Raw genomic sequence first — 15,428 nt, forward strand, 5'->3', positions numbered from 1 at the left:
CCGGGCTCTGTCAGGCTGCGTTTGCAGATAGGCACGCCTGGAATATTGGTCTCAGGCATGAGGCCTGCTAGATGGGCCTCTCACTGTTTAGCCACTCAGGTCAGTTCAGGGAAAGCGGGTAGGAACAGGAACATTCTGGTTGCCTAGCAACTACAGGTCAGGTTTTTATCCACCTCCTGTGTAGGCCTCAGAGAGAGTGGGAACAAGGGCACACAAGCCAAATACTTATAAGGACAGGAAAGCAGATGGGGGAGGGGGCTGTTTCAGCCTGGCATTGTTTCCCTCCCCGTATCAGGGTATGGGTGGGGGGAGGCTCCAGCTAGGGCAGGCTAAAGGGTAAATGGCAGTATGGTGAAAAGGACCCTTGTGGGGAGGGAGCATGGGGATGAATGAAGGACCTCACTAAGCACGCACTGGTGTAAATACACAAACAAGCTAACCCTCCTTCCTCAGTTCTATTAACTTCAGTGAGATATATGCCCACATGCGTATATCTGCAAGCTTAAGCAAGTAGTCATTGCTTTTAAAGGAGTTGGTTGAAGAAAGCCTTTTCTCCAGAAGAACCTCCTCCAAATCAAGGAAAAAACAGAGAATAGTGGGAGTAAGATGTTGAACCAATATTAAGCACCTCAAGGGCAAGTGAAATTGGCCCTAGAGATAAATATGTTCTGCCTTAAGCTGACAGAAAACCCAAGTTAAAAGTAGTGGGAAAGCAATTAATAGGGTAGCCCCTGCAACGGAAGAACAGAAATGACTAATACAGTTCAGCATGCTTTTTATATAAAATAAGGTCTTGTTAGACAAACCTGACTGATTATTTTGACAAGATTACATGTTTGGCAAAGGTAACCATTAATTTACAGAGACCCAAGGGGTTTGCTTAGTACCTTACATGGCTTAGGTTCATGGGCAGCAGTAGCTAAAAATCCTTCTTCAAATGGGTTAAAAATTAGTTTGTTCCCATCGTATTTTAATTTTCCTATGAACACCTGTGCAGCTTGCACAATTTTTACTTCTTTGAACCAGCATAGCTAGAACACCATATCTTCCCAGCCAGCAGAGCAGCCATTTGGAGAACCCTTTCAATGGGAACACTTGCAGTACCCGTACTTTCTACTTTCCTTGGGCTTCTACCTTCCCCAGGACCAACCTCAACTCCAACTTACTGTTGGCCCTTCCTCACCTTTTCCATTTTATAACACTTAAAACAATGTTGGTAATTTGAGGCCAGCACAGGTAAAGAGTTGCAGATACCGCAAAACTCAGGGCTGGAGCTTTGGTTTTTGAACCCACACAGAAAATGCTTCTAATTGTGAAAACAGTCCCCTACCATACCACCTTGAATTTTGAACCCGCATCAGTTTACAGTAGCTAGACTTCACATACAGCAGGTGTGCTAAACTTATGTATGGATTGTACTGCTTCAGACTGGTGCAGCAGGTGCTCATGTGACTAAATGTTCATCCAAATACAATTCCCTGTGCTTTGAGAACTAGTTTCTGAGAATGCCTACCCTTCTTCCTGTCACGTCAAGTTTTCTGTGTGCAGGGAATGTTAGCGTGGAATAACAGTCATGTAATCCGGACGCTACATATGATGATGACAGTGCCGTGTACAAACATGAAGCTGCCCAGTAATGTGAGAAGCACATGATTTCAACAGCAAAAGGAGTGAATGGGTTAGGATTGCCAAGCGTTCAGGGAGATAAACCATAGTCAGGGGAGGGTTCTGCACTTCTTACCCACTGACCACTTTTGCAATTAAACTCAACATGTACACCTTTTCAAACATAACAAGAGCAGTTCCGTGTTAAAACACATGGACCATTCATCATGTCTAGTTGGTCAAATGGTCCACCCCAGACACAGATTTACTACCGTACATATTCTTTTTCAAGAACTAAGTCTCATTTGTGCCTGCTTTGCATATTTGAAGCTGCTTTTCTGCATTATATTTTACATTAGTGGTTAGGTCAAAGCACAAGCTAGCACCAGCCTCATCAAAAAGTGGTTGTAAATAGAGACATTCATTCCAATCCAACTGGAGGAGAGGGGGTTGTAGAGCCACAGCTCTATAGTGGCAAGTTGGACAAAGGCATATATATCAGTGCTCTTAACATACATTGGGCTGATGAGGATTGGTAGGCCAGTATTTGAAGAGGTTGGGAGAAGAGGTTGTAGTTAGCAGCCACTTTCAGTGTTCTGTGTGAAAGAATTCCTACATTTCCTTACAAATCTCAAGAACTGCCTGGCCTGTGCACCATTCTGACATTACAAACATGTCTTCCATTATTACTACTTATCTTTTGCATTTTTTCTGGTCCCCTGTTTTTGAAGCAGTATAGTCCACACACAGTTAGTTGGACTGAGGCCACCTTAGTATCATAATTATTATTTATTAAATTTCTATACTGCCCTTCATCTGAAGCTCACAGGGTGGTTTTGCACTAAGTTACTGTTGAAATCAATGTGAAAAGTTGGTTACGACTCCTGCTGATTTCAGTGGGAACTTAGTCTCTATACACCCAAGTGAGTTTTCTTTTTCATGTGGGCAGGAGAAGTGTGTGTGATTTCTATATGAGAGGCCCCAGGTTTAAATCCAGCACAAGACCTGCCAAAGAGAACAAGTTAGCTGAGCAACTCATGTTACCAAAATCAGACCAAAGGTAGGCCATTTGTATCCAATAGAAGAGTCTGAATGAACAAAAACACCACATATTCAGCCACCTAACACAAAATATAGCACCAATTGTTAGAGATCAGTTCCTACAGTTCAGATTCCAAAATGTCACAGACATTGCAGAAGGGTGTTTGCAGACCTCCAACAAGTAATCTAAAAGAGAGGCAAAACACTCTTTCACAGCCCGTGTCTTTTTCATTTGACTTTTTCCTCGTACAGTAAGCCTGCAACTTAACCACATTTAACTTGTGCGCATTCAGCTTCACACGCTTGGTAATAATTTTTTAAAAAAAATTAAAGGGAGGAGGAAAGAGGATAGGCATCTAGGAAAAAAGACTTTGGCAATTCCACCCACCATTGCACTCAAATGTGTTTTGACTATACATGACTTTGGCTTTAAAGGCGATCCCTGGAATGTAACCCCCACATAAGTTGTAGGCTTACTGTATTCATAACAATGTGGTAACAATACTGTGTGCAGAGACTTATCATCTCAAAAACAAACAAAAGCAATCAAGGGAGGGGGAAAACTTCCCCAGGTGCAGCAGAATCATGATACAGCCCTCCTTGGATTCTGTGTTCTCAGACTGCAAACACATGAGTGTGGGGAAGTAAACTTGACCAAGTATTCTTACTTATCAAAACTCTTCACATATTTTAAGAAAACAGCACACCAGGGAGATGACTTAAGTTAGAGCCCTTCTCCTTGGCATACTAGTTTTCTTTATGTGGGAGTATGCAAACACACTACCCATCTGCAATCTAACGTGGTACAGTCCTAGGAGAGCTGTATTATGTGAACCTCCATAACATTATGTATATTGTTGTATCATGCCTTTCCTTTCGGCTGGGGCTGCCTCTGAACTCCCTCTCTGGATGAAGGTGGTTTTGTGTCTTACAGTGATTCACCATGCAATCCAGACCCACCTTCTCCTTTTCCTCTTGGGCTAACCTGGACATGGTTTGGGGAGTGCATACTGTAGTTGCCTAGCAACTGCAGCCCAGATTCTTCCTTCCATCTCCCATCAAAATGATCAGAATACCAACTGGGCAAGAGATTGAAGCTGTGATCAGAGGTAGGGCACCAGGCAAATGTGTGGTTCAACACTGTCTGGAAACCACCACACTCGGTCAGTGACTCCACTGAGTTTCCTCCTAGCCTGCACTTTAGTTTGGGTCAGCCCAGAGCTCATTGGTTTGGCCTTCCTTGCCTAATACACAAGCATTTCACTACCAACCACATCAGCTTGGTCAAGAATCTCCAGTATTTTGCAGCCCGAAAAAATGGTGGAAAAGGCACTGGATGGGTACTGCCAGGGATAGGACCCAAGGTAGACTGCAGCCCATGTCTGGGTGTTCCTGTGGGATGGTAGCAGATCGGGGTGAATGGGACAGCCATCAGGAGTCTTGGTAGGAGCAGGTCATAGGACTGCTTGACATTAGTGCCCATTCATGCCCCATCTCCAAGGTTTGGTGGGGCTCAGACAGTTCTGTTCCCAGAGTTCCTGGGGTTTGAGTCCTGCCTTCCACGGCTGCCTGGGGAGAACAGCTTCCGGTGTAGACTCCATACCCAGTGCTGCAAAAGAAACAGATGGGTGAGTGTCTAGATACAAAGAAAGACACCAAGCCTCTTAGTTTTTCTGGCTACCCAATACTCGACAAGTTTCTAGTCCTCAGGAGCCAAATTTATACATGATTCTCTGCAACCCATCCTGGTCTAGTTAAATATAATGCATTATAACCTCTGATAGGGACAACATAAAGGTCCTACTTCCCTGTAAAAATAAAACTTAGCATTTTGTAGCTTGATTTTTTAAGTATTTAAAGTACTTCAGCTAGATTATCTCCAGGTTTGTTACAACAACCCTGCAAGGTAGGTCAATATTATTTCCCCCCAATTCTCACAGGTGGGGGGATGAGGCTGATAAACGGCAGTCGCCCAGTAAGTCCATGCTTGAGGCAAAGTTTAAATCAGTAACTTGCCAGTTCACACTGTTAGCCATTAAATTATGCCAGCTCTGTAGGGATTAGATTAATTTAAAACAATTGTAGTAGCATTAAGACAACTGGATAGCCAGTGAGAACAGCACACAAGACAAAGAAAAGCTGCAGAATGGTGAAACACAGATAAACCTGGACAGTACAGTCATACATGTAACAGGGATGGAGTGAACTTGAGCAAGTAGTGTGCCTGGAAATAAAGGCTCAGAGAAACATGGGGGAGTGCCATGTGCTGCACTTTGGGAAAAAGGTGACAGTAGTTAGGTAAAGAGGTGGGAAGGGGTTGCACAAAGGCAGAGAAGTTTGGCAGGGGCTCTGTACCTGGCCGCCATGGCCTCAGAGTGGGGTCACTGGTTCGTCGGCAACGCCAGAGCTCTGGCAAATAAAGAAAACATATGAAAGCCATCAGGGATGGCGTGGTGAATCCTGGTGGGGAAGGGAGGGGGGCAAGGGTGGGACAGGGGGATTGCACTACCACACACACAAAAGCACACAAGACTTCTGCCCAGGCGCACACAGCCACTGGGTTACCAGCACCTAACCCAGAACAGCATGCCCCTGACCCTTCTCACAGCAAGGAGAGATTTGGTAGAGCCCCACTGACACTCTTTCACATAAGACGCTTCCCAAACTTAGTGCCTATTTATACAATCGGCAGAATCAAGTGATAAAAGTGGGTGGGTGGGTGTGTTGGCGGGGGGAGTAATGAGCCTAGGGTGTGAATACCTTATTTCTATAGGAAGTTAGCATAAATGGGGCTGAACTCTTCCTGAGTGCGCTCATTTTGTCTGGGTAAGGCGAACCATTTGAACATGTGGCTGTTTCCCTGCTGGCAGCCTGAAATGGTGCACTCCAGGAAAGGCTTTACCACATGATTCTCTCAATTGTATAAATGGACCCATAATAACAGACACCCTTGTCAAAGAGCCCACTCACCGACTGGGGGTGCCCCAAAGCAGTGCTGCTGCCAGGCAACGATCCTCTTCCTTGCCTAGGTAGCTCTTGGTGGCTTGGGGAGGGTCCATCGGACTCGGATGTCTCTGCTAAGGGGAGCAGCAGAGAAAGGTAGGGTTGAGTGCAAATTTGAGCAGCAACACTTTATGAGAAGGCAGGGAGAACAGCAGTGTGCACTCACCCCTTGGGATGGGCTTGACATCCAGGTCCCATTCCTCTTCCTCAAAGTGGCCGGGTAACGACAGCCCGGGAGGGGCCCCAGGACTAAGGCCGAGAGGGGCCAGGCGCTGGGCAGGGCAGGAAGATATGCTCATTGAGACAGACGGATGGGCAGCTGAAGAGGGAGAGAGAAAAACATCCAAGGCATTCTTAAAAACTGCTCCAAGTGCTATCAGTACCCTCGGCATTCTCCCATCTCACCAAACAGAAACATCTTTCTGGCTTTTCTCTATGCTAAGTATTAGGTATAGCATGGAATATTCAAAGGGCTATGCCCTACTTTCATACTATTCACACACATATTATGCACATGAGTTCATTTTCCATTTTTTTTCTCCACAAAGAGAGGATAGTGCTCAACGAGGTTATGTGTTGATACCTGGGTTTTCTTCCAGCGGAGGCTGGCTCATTATCGCAAGTGGGGTACTGTACCATGAATCTCAGCCTGCCCACACCCACCTGTCTGCCGCCTGATAACCAGCCCAGGGAATTAGTGGCACAATCCACCAGCCATCAATGATCCCTTCTTTCTTTTTCATACAGAAAACAGATCTTCATTACAGTAAATGACAGAAGCACCTCAGAGGAGTGGGGCAGGCCCTACTCTTATACCTGGGCAGGACCCTTCTCCACTTCTCCCTAGTTTGCTCAGGAATATTAACTGAAGTGCCTACGAGACATTCTGTCTACATTTGTCCATCTGTACACCGAGATCTCCACCAGAGAATCTTCTAAGGGCTCCCCTGCCATCTGAGGCACAGCAAATGGCTGTCAGGGAAAGGGCTTTTTCAGTGGTGGCATCCTTGGTATTGAAATTCCCACCCCAGAGCAGCCTTTCTGCTGCTCATGCCAGTGTCATTCTGGTAGCACACAGAGACCTTTTTATTTCCCCAGACGTCTAGTGCTGTTAATTCTTGCTGGACTGTTTTATTTTGTGCTATATTGATACATTTCTTGCCTTTAGCTTATTTAGATGTTGAGAATGTATTATTCTCTGTGTGTTTTAACCCTTTTCTATTGTAAACTACTCTGATCATTCTAACTACAGGAAGGCAGACAACATTTCATAATAAAATAAATAACCATTCCTCTTTGGAGAGCAGTCTGTGCTCTTGGCCCTTTAACTATTTTCACTGAGAGAGGAAGAAAGTGAGGAAGAAGATTAAGAGCTTGTTAAAGTGAAGTAACTGTCTGCACAAACATTGCCCTGATACAATTCTCATCCTGCTGGGACAATCTCTTAGGTAGCCACATACCCTGTCTCCATAGCAGTTGGGCTATAACATTTGTCCATTGATGCTTGACTTCAGCAGAGGCTGCCTGCAGTGTGTAGGCCTGTCGGCCTGGTCCACGTCCAAACCATAGCTCAAAGCGTAGCCCACTAGGCCCCACACTCTCTGTCAGCCCCATGGATGCTGTCTGTGGAAGAAAAAGAGAGGATAATGAAAAGTTAGGATAGGGCCACCTGCAACAAGAAGTAGGAAGTCTATGTTCAAGACTGACCTGGTTCAGACATAACATTAAGCCAAACCGTGACTTTCTGAGTACAGAGAGCGGTTGTGCCCACTCTGTGGAATGCCCTCCCGTCAGATGTCAAGGAAATAATCAACTATCTGACTTTTAGAAGACACCTGAAAGTAGCTCAATATAGGGAAGCTTTTAAGTTTTACTGTGGTTTTATAATTTGTTGGAAGATGCCCACAGTGACTGGGGCAACCCAGTGAGATGGGTGGCATATATGTAAATAAAGTAGAAGTAGTAGTACTAATAATAATAATAGCAGCAGCGTAAATAATAATAGCAGTGTATAGGTTTCCAGAAGGGAAACAGCTACTGCTGTACTCCTCCTCTAGTCCTGCTGCACTGCTGTGAGCTAAGCAATGGTTAGGCTTAGCATGTTGTCTGAACCCAAGCTTCTGGCTTGTCTTGCTTCAGACAAACCATGGTTAATAATCCAGGCTTGTTCTTGGTGTATTATGTAATGCCGAACACCTGTCTTTGCTAAATGTAGCTTTCTTGAATTTTAATCCCATTCATTGTTGCACTGGCAGCTCCTTCCCGCTTTGTGCCCTATGCAAATCAGGGGTGGGGATGTATATTCCACCAAACAGGTCCAGCAATTCCATTCCAAGTAACCATTATTCCATCCCTTTATGCCACAGGAGCCTGTCTTGTGTGCCAGCGCCCTCCTTCCCAAACCACGCAGCTCACAACTCAAGGAAAGGAGCTCTCCATCGTAGACACACTTGCGCACCTGCAAGGCCTGTTTGCAGACATAGCCGCCCTCGGGTCCCTTGCACTTGGTGAAGAGCAGCAGCCGCTCAAAGAGGAAGACATGCCGCTGGCACTTACGACGCCCACAGACCACGATGAGCTCGCCACGCTGCAGCAGTGGCCCTTGTTCTGATAGTTTCATCTGCAAGGAAACAGGAGGGCTGATCAGAGTCATCTGGCTAAGGTCTCCCACCCCCCCAACCACCCCAATCTCAGAAGTGGTCAAAAGTGTCACTTGTCCAGTTTCCTCGTGTGTGTTCCCACTCAGTGTCCTGCACAGAGATCCCAGAGTGCAGCAAGGGCAAAACCTGGCCATGGGCAAGCACCGGAAGACGGGGATTCCTGGTTTGAGTGAGGAACAGGCAGTAGGGGAGGGAGCAGCGCATGCACAGGGAAGCAGCAGGGAGGATGCAGCGCTGCATGCCAGGGGAGCGCCCATGCGCTCACCTCGCAGCCCCGGATCTGCTCTGCGGCCAGCAGGTCCCTGCCTCGCTGCTCCAGGGCCTCCAGCAGCTGCTGGGCCTCCTGCAGGGCTTGGCGGTCAGGCCCCCGCTCCAGCTCACATTCGCGCAGCAGCTCACCCAGGAAGCGACGGTACCGCTCCAGCTGCTCCAGGGGCACACGCAACGTGTGTGCCGTTTGCCCATCCTCACGCAGCTCTGCCGGGCTCTTCTGCATGGAGGAAGGGGAAAGAAAAGGCAGCTGAGCTGGGAGCAGGGCAACAAGATCATCTGCAGAGTGATGGAACTCAAGGCACTCAAACTCTTGCCCTTCCTTCACCCACCTGCCACAATACCCTGGACTCCTGGATGATGAGGGGTGTTGGGAGGCACCAGGCAGGGAGCCCCCAGGGGAGATCCCAGAGGAGGAAGGCTCAAAGCCTGGGAACTGGTGATGGGACGCTGAGGAGAGGTCAGAGGGGGAAGCTTGGGAAGAGAGGCTGGATGCTGAAGGGGCAACAGGGTTTAGTGAACAGGAGGAACCTGTGACAGGGAGCAGTTCAGACTCCAAGGCTGAAGCATCCCAGGAGTCTCCCTCTCCGGCTATCACAAACTTCCCTTCTCCCTGGTCTCCAAGAACTCACAGGATAATGATGAGGGCACAACAGAGACCAGAGGTGCGCAGACACATTTTGAGACTGCTTGGGAAGCATCTGGGAGAGGAGGAGCCCTAGGAGGGGGTGGAACACTGGGATCTTCAGTCCTGGCAACTGCTCTATAGGGGCAAGACCTGTGGGGAAGTGTTACTGTAAAGGTAAAGGTACCCCTGCCCGTACGGGCCAGTCTTGACAGACTCTGGGGTTGTGCGCCCATCTCACTCAAGAGGCCAGGGGCCAGCGCTGTCCGGAGACACTTCCGGGTCACGTGGCCAGCGTGACAAAGCTGCATCTGGCGAGCCAGAGCTGCACACAGAAACGCTGTTTACCTTCCCGCTGGTAAGCAGTCCCTATTTATCTACTTGCACCCGGAGGTGCTTTCGAACTGCTAGGTTGGCAGGTGCTGGGACCGAGCAGCGGGAGCGCACCCCGCCGCAGGGATTCGAACCCCCGACCTTTCGATCGGCAAGTCCTAGGCGCTGAGGCTTTAACCCACAGCGCCACCTGCGTCCCAAGTGTTACTGAGTTGTATGCAATTTCCTTGAACAAAGAGTTAACTTCACTGACAGCTGACTGTCTCTTTACTCTGACCTGCATCTAACTCCAGCCTTGACAATTGTCTCACCCAGAGTCAGAGAGAGACTGAAAGGTGCACAAAATTTTCAAAACACCCACATACAGAGGCCAAGCTCCTCACATATCAGATGGCTGACTAGTTGAACATCAAACTCCCACTAAAGATTAGTGCCATGGAAGGATTTCCAATAAGTGGGTCGAAAGAATCTATTATAAGAGAAAGCTATTCTATCAGTAACCCACCCACACAAAGGTCAAAGTTAAAACTCTGTCCCCTGCGGCCACAGATCTTACCTTGCTGGTGGTTCGAAGCAAAGCCAGGGCAGCCTGGAACTTGTGGTGCTCTTTGGCATATGAGGCATAAAGTTGAAACTTCTCTCCCTACAGAAGAAGAGAGAGAGAGAGAGAGAGAGAGAGAGAGAGAGAGAGAGAGAGAGAAATCCCTCATTCATCCAACTGAGCAGGAGGCCAGACATCAGGCTGCTGCAATGAAACAATGTGAAATCTAGCTCATGTGAGGGGGATTATTCCTTCTCATCCCCAACCCACCCCCATTTCCTTTAATGGGAAAATATGCCCCAGAGGCGAGCTCAAAGGACAGGATTGTTATCTCTCCTTCTTTTCCACTGGCCCTGTTGTTGCTTCTTTCAACAGAGGTCCAATAGGCTTTAATTGGGCAATTAAATTCCCCATCATTTTATCTCTGTGCCAGGAAAGGCTTCAGCTGCTACATTCCTATGTGCCAGAATGGTTTAAAAAAACAGGAGCAGAGCTAGCTTGGTTTTTAAGGTTGCTTTCATTCATCAAAAGAAGCAGACCTTCTGCAGCAGGCACAAAGGGAAGAAGGATTTTTCTGTAAGGGAACAACACCAGTGTGCAAGAACAAAATGATATTAGTTGGGGGGGGGCACTCACATGTCGCAGGAAGCAGCCCCCAGCACGTGACGGGTGGTTCATGCACCCCTCCAACTCGCCAAGGAAGTAGTTGGTATGGAAAGTCAGCAACTGGTCCCGCAGGGTCCGGAGAGCACTGCCCAAGCACCTCAGTTCGGCCGGCCAGGCCTGTCCCCCAGGTTCTTGGGACAGAGAGAGGGGCTGGGCAAGGGCAGTCAAATACTCCCGCTCACACTCCAGCAGCTCAGCCAGAAGTTGCTGTTGGACCCTGAGGAGAAAGGGGGAGGTTGGAAAAGAATCACACACCCCTCCCCATGGCTCTGATACAAGGCCCATTTTTACATCCACCGCTAGAGTCTTTGGTAAATAAGCAGTGTGTGGTGTGTGTGTGTATATATATATATATATATTTGCTTTCGTAGATTTTCACGGGTACAGGAATGCAGGTTTTGGTGTCCTCGGGTGTCTTCCCGTGTAAAAGTTGGGGTGTCTAGGCAACGTTTCGACGAGGTCTCACTCGTCATCTTCAGGCTGGTGCTTTCGGCTTCTTGTTACTGGAACAGAGCGGGATCTCAATGTTTGAGTTCCTATAAATACTGTAGAGGGGGTGTGGTGTCTAGCCTCCAATGTTCTGGGCAGAGAGGAAGTTCCCAGGCTAGTGTGCCTTTTCTTCTTTTGTTCCTTAATTACTTGAGAGATACCTTTTGCACCAACCAAAAAATAGCCAATATCCTCAGAAACCCCAAGGATAAAATCCAGTTGGAAAACCAAGGGATCTATGAAATACCCTGCAAAGTCTGCCCAGCCACGTACATTGGACAAACAAACAGACGAATAAATGCACGTATCGCAGAACACAAGAATGCCGTCAAAAAAGAAGAAAAAACTTCCTCTCTTTTCCAACACATGAAAGAAACAGGACACGAAATTAATTTTGCAGATTCCAAATTGCTCTTTAACACGGAACATCACCACAAGAGAATAATCATGGAAGCCATCGAGATAGAGAAACACCCTCACAACATGAACAAGCGTGACGACACATCCCGCTTGCCAGACATCTGGAAATTAGCCCTCCCCACAAAAACTGACACCAGATCCAGAGGCACACAGAACGCCAACACCAATCAACCACACCAGACCCAAACCCAGACCCTCTCCACAGATGAATTACTGACACCATCCAGTAGCCAATCCATGGTGGCACCTCCGGATGCTGCACCCCCCTGCAATCCCTACACAGATCTGGCTGACACAAGCCACAAAACCACAGCTCGCCCCTATACACGAAGCCAAGCCAAAGCACAACTAAGTGCAATACAGCCATCTTCTCAGGAAAACTCTTCACAAAGTTCAAGAGGTCAAGACACAAAGACTTTAGCAACTAATCCACACCTAATGACCCACCTAAGTGGTACTCAGGATATCACTCAAGAAATCACTCAAGGTATCTCTCAAATAATTAAGGAACAAAAGAAGAAAAGGCACACTAGCCTGGGAACTTCCTCTCTGCCCAGAACATTGGAGGCTAGACACCACACCCCCTCTACAGTATTTATAGGAACTCAAACATTGAGATCCCGCTCTGTTCCAGTAACAAGAAGCCGAAAGCACCAGCCTGAAGATGACGAGTGAGACCTCGTCGAAACGTCGCCTAGACACCCCAACTTTTACACGGGAAGACACCCGAGGACACCAAAACCTGCATATATATATATATATATATATGCACCAGTTATTTACCAAACACTCTGTGCATAGAAATGATAAAAAGTACAGTACACACATATATTTCTACATATACACAAACATGCACATAAAATAAAACGCAATACCTGTACCAAGCCACTCAGCCCTCCCTGAACAATATAGGGTAGGTGGGTCCTGTGAAGTGAACAATGTTTGTGGGGTGTTGGTGGTGCAATACAGCTGGTAATATAGTGCTAGCAGCTTGGCTAGTGTTGTTGTTGTTATTTTATTAAATTTATTGGTCGCTTTTTCTTTGCCAAAGGCAACTCAAAGCAACTTACAACCAAAACAAACAAACTAACATCCACATAGATACATTTTTTAAAAACCCATTAAAATAATACATTAAAATGCATTAAAAAACACCCCACCCACTCCTAAGAAGCCACAGAAAGATGGAGACCAAAGACCTGGTTAAAGAGAAAAGCTTTTGCCTGGCACCTAAAGATATATAATGATGGCATCAGGCTAGCCTTCCTGGGGAGAAGTTTTGGGTGTCACAGAGGGAGATGGCAGATCAAATGGCAGACACATGAGGCCTAGCACACAAGCAGCTTCCCTTCTGTACATTTTAATACACTTACGAAGAAAAGCTTGACCATACCACACATTAATTCACAGGAAAAAGGGGGGGTGCAATTTAGATTTTCTTGAGCTGGGCCTGGTTGCAAATCTAAGTTTGACAGGTTCAGACTACTATCTTCTCAGCCCCAATCATATCCCTGGGGTAACACAAAGACCGTAGATGGAAAACCTCCCGCATGTACCCTCCGCTACTCACCCAAGGCAGCGTCTTCTTTCCGTGCGAGGCGTGGCCCCCCAAGGTGCTTCTGCAACGTGGGTCCCGCTACGGCTCAGCAGCACATGCTCACGGGGAGAACAGCTCCTATCTGCCAGCTCGCGGCTGCTCACCTCCAGGCCGCGGATGTGCACGCTGGGGCGGCCAGGGTCACTCAAGGCCCGCAAAGCCAGCTGGGAGATGGGGGACAGAGATGATTTGGGGCTGCTGGGAAGGCCCTGCCTCTTCTTGCCACTCTCCAGGACGCCGCTTCGAGTGGGAGAACAGCAAGGCGAGGCCTTGGGGCTGGGGTGCGGCTGGAAGAGGGAGGTCAGGCTGCAAGAGGAGCCAAATCTTGACCCCAGGCCCCAGCCATGCTTGGGTGAGGAGGAGGCACTGATGCTGCAGGCCCGGGGCCGTGGGGCACAGCCAGCTTCTGGCATGAGCTGCATCCTCCCTGGGGACTTGGGGCTCTGCAGCAGTGTCCTCTCCAGTGATGCCCCCTCAGACAACCCTTCGACAGGCCTCTTTGCTTCCTTCTTCTCTTCTACACAGTTGCCAGTAGATTCAAGATGGGCCTTGTTTTCCAGAGCTTGTTCCTGAACCTGTGTAGAAGCAGGAGAGAGAAAAAAGTAGCAAAAGCTTGGCCAATCCCAAAAGGCTGCTCTCTGTTGACCTCACTGTTTCTTATATCACCAGTGTACAAATTCCACTGTAATTTAAGATCTTTGAGAGCTCCTGAGCATTGCAGTCCCATTCTGCACCTGCAAAATGTGGAGGTGGCAGGGCAAACAAACTCAGAAATCTCTCCAGCTACATCTGATCTTGGAGCTGTGCAAAGTGGAAATACTATCAGTGGGTCAATCCAGCCACCCTCTAGAGCTGGCCCTGGTTGCCACTTCAAAGGCCCAAAGTCTTTAGCTTCTGCACAAAGAGAGGTGAAATTCTGAACAAGAGATTTTATCATCACAGCATCTCTATAGTCTTGCCACACCTCTACCACTTCCACAGTTGGTATACCTATCCTGTTTCTGTAACCCCTGCATTTCTTTCGCCATAATGCTTCCTCAGAGCCCCTTCAGACATGGTGCCTACATTTATCCCCTTCTTCCATCACCTGCCTGAGGAAAACTGAGCCCTATAAAGCAATGATCTGTGAAGCTCCTCTCATCCCTTTCAACAACTCCCAGCAGGATCAAGACTCATGCTTCAGACGTGACTGTTTGTAGGTGCATTGTAGGTTTTTAGGCCTAGCATCTCTCCCGAACGTCCTCTGCAGAATTCCTCCAGCTTGATTTTTATAGTTCAGTTCTAGGAACAGTAATAATGAGCTTCAGAGGTAAGGCCCAACTTGGCCAATGGTTAGGGATATCAGGAGTTGTAGTCCCAGTGATGTCTTTAAGGCTCCTTCAGCTCAGTTGCCAAACACTAAGAAAAAGAAGGGAAACTTCTCTTCGCTGGTACCAGCTCTTCCAAAGCCCCGAAGGCTGCAGCTTTCCCCAAGGACACATAATGAGGGACATTAGGAATTACCTGTGTGTTTTCCCGTTCCTGTTGCAGCACCTCCAGGCGCCGGTTGCTGAGCTGGACCAGGCCATGAAGGGCCTCATCCACCTCTTGGTAGAGCCTGGTAGCAGCCACAGCCTCTGTACTACAGGGGGAAAGGACACACACAGTTACCTGAGCCTTGCGGTATGAAGCTGCTGCATGAAGCGAGGAAGGAAGAAACCGGCGTGGGCCAGGCTAACGCCAGTGAAGGCTGAACTGAATGTGACCCACTTACGGCCATTCTGGGGAACAATCCCCTTCTGCTCGGCTATTTTGCTTTATGTAACAGAAGGTTCTGTCTGCCTCAATGGAAGATGCCAACGTGTACAAAAAGAGGGTTTGAGGAAAGTTTGGATAAAAATCTGTTGAAAATTCTTTACATGGGACATTCTCCCTGGGCGGAGAGGGACAGGAATCAGCCCTCACAGGCCAATGGCTGCATACTGCTGCAAGTCTTTTCACTGCTCCAGATCAGCTAAAATGTTGCTGCCTTCCCACCCCCACCTTGTGTTTCAGAGATCTTAGGAACAAGCTACACGCTACATATATCAGGGACTGTTTTTGACCCAATGGGCACATTTCAAATGTTAAGGGAGTGCTGGGGGGCACCAGTCACAAAATGGCTGCCATGGAAGGTGGGGTGTCATAGTGCAAAACAGA

General features: G+C 47.8%; 1 protein-coding gene across 4 annotated transcripts in view; it reads right to left on the reverse strand.

Moving 5' to 3' along the window:
- Positions 1-758: 758 nt before the first annotated feature.
- The window catches only part of ARHGEF40 (Rho guanine nucleotide exchange factor 40), a 41,638-nt gene continuing 26,968 nt past the window's right edge, over positions 759-15,428 (reverse strand). The window contains exons 10-20 of one of the 4 annotated variants that reach the window (XR_014557312.1): positions 14,754-14,871; positions 13,224-13,825; positions 10,715-10,961; positions 10,094-10,180; positions 8,709-8,799; positions 8,108-8,269; positions 7,110-7,272; positions 5,816-5,968; positions 5,617-5,723; positions 5,002-5,055; positions 759-4,255 (exon numbers count right to left, since the gene is read on the reverse strand). Coding sequence is in view for 2 of the 4 variants with exons in the window: in XM_083708127.1 (XP_083564253.1) it covers positions 4,160-4,255; positions 5,617-5,723; positions 5,816-5,968; positions 7,110-7,272; positions 8,108-8,269; positions 8,575-8,799; positions 10,094-10,180; positions 10,715-10,961; positions 13,224-13,825; positions 14,754-14,871 (1,960 nt within the window). In the remaining 2 variants the exon portion in view is untranslated. Of the gene's footprint in view, positions 4,256-5,001; positions 5,056-5,616; positions 5,724-5,815; positions 5,969-7,109; positions 7,273-8,107; positions 8,270-8,574; positions 8,800-10,093; positions 10,181-10,714; positions 10,962-13,223; positions 13,826-14,753; positions 14,872-15,428 lie in introns of all 4 variants that reach the window. The other 3 variants (XM_083708128.1, XR_014557311.1, XM_083708127.1) reach the window with 3 other exon arrangements.

Source organism: Podarcis gaigeae (assembly GCF_964106915.1).
Source record: "Podarcis gaigeae genome assembly, chromosome: 13".
NCBI lineage: Eukaryota > Metazoa > Chordata > Lepidosauria > Squamata > Lacertidae > Podarcis > Podarcis gaigeae.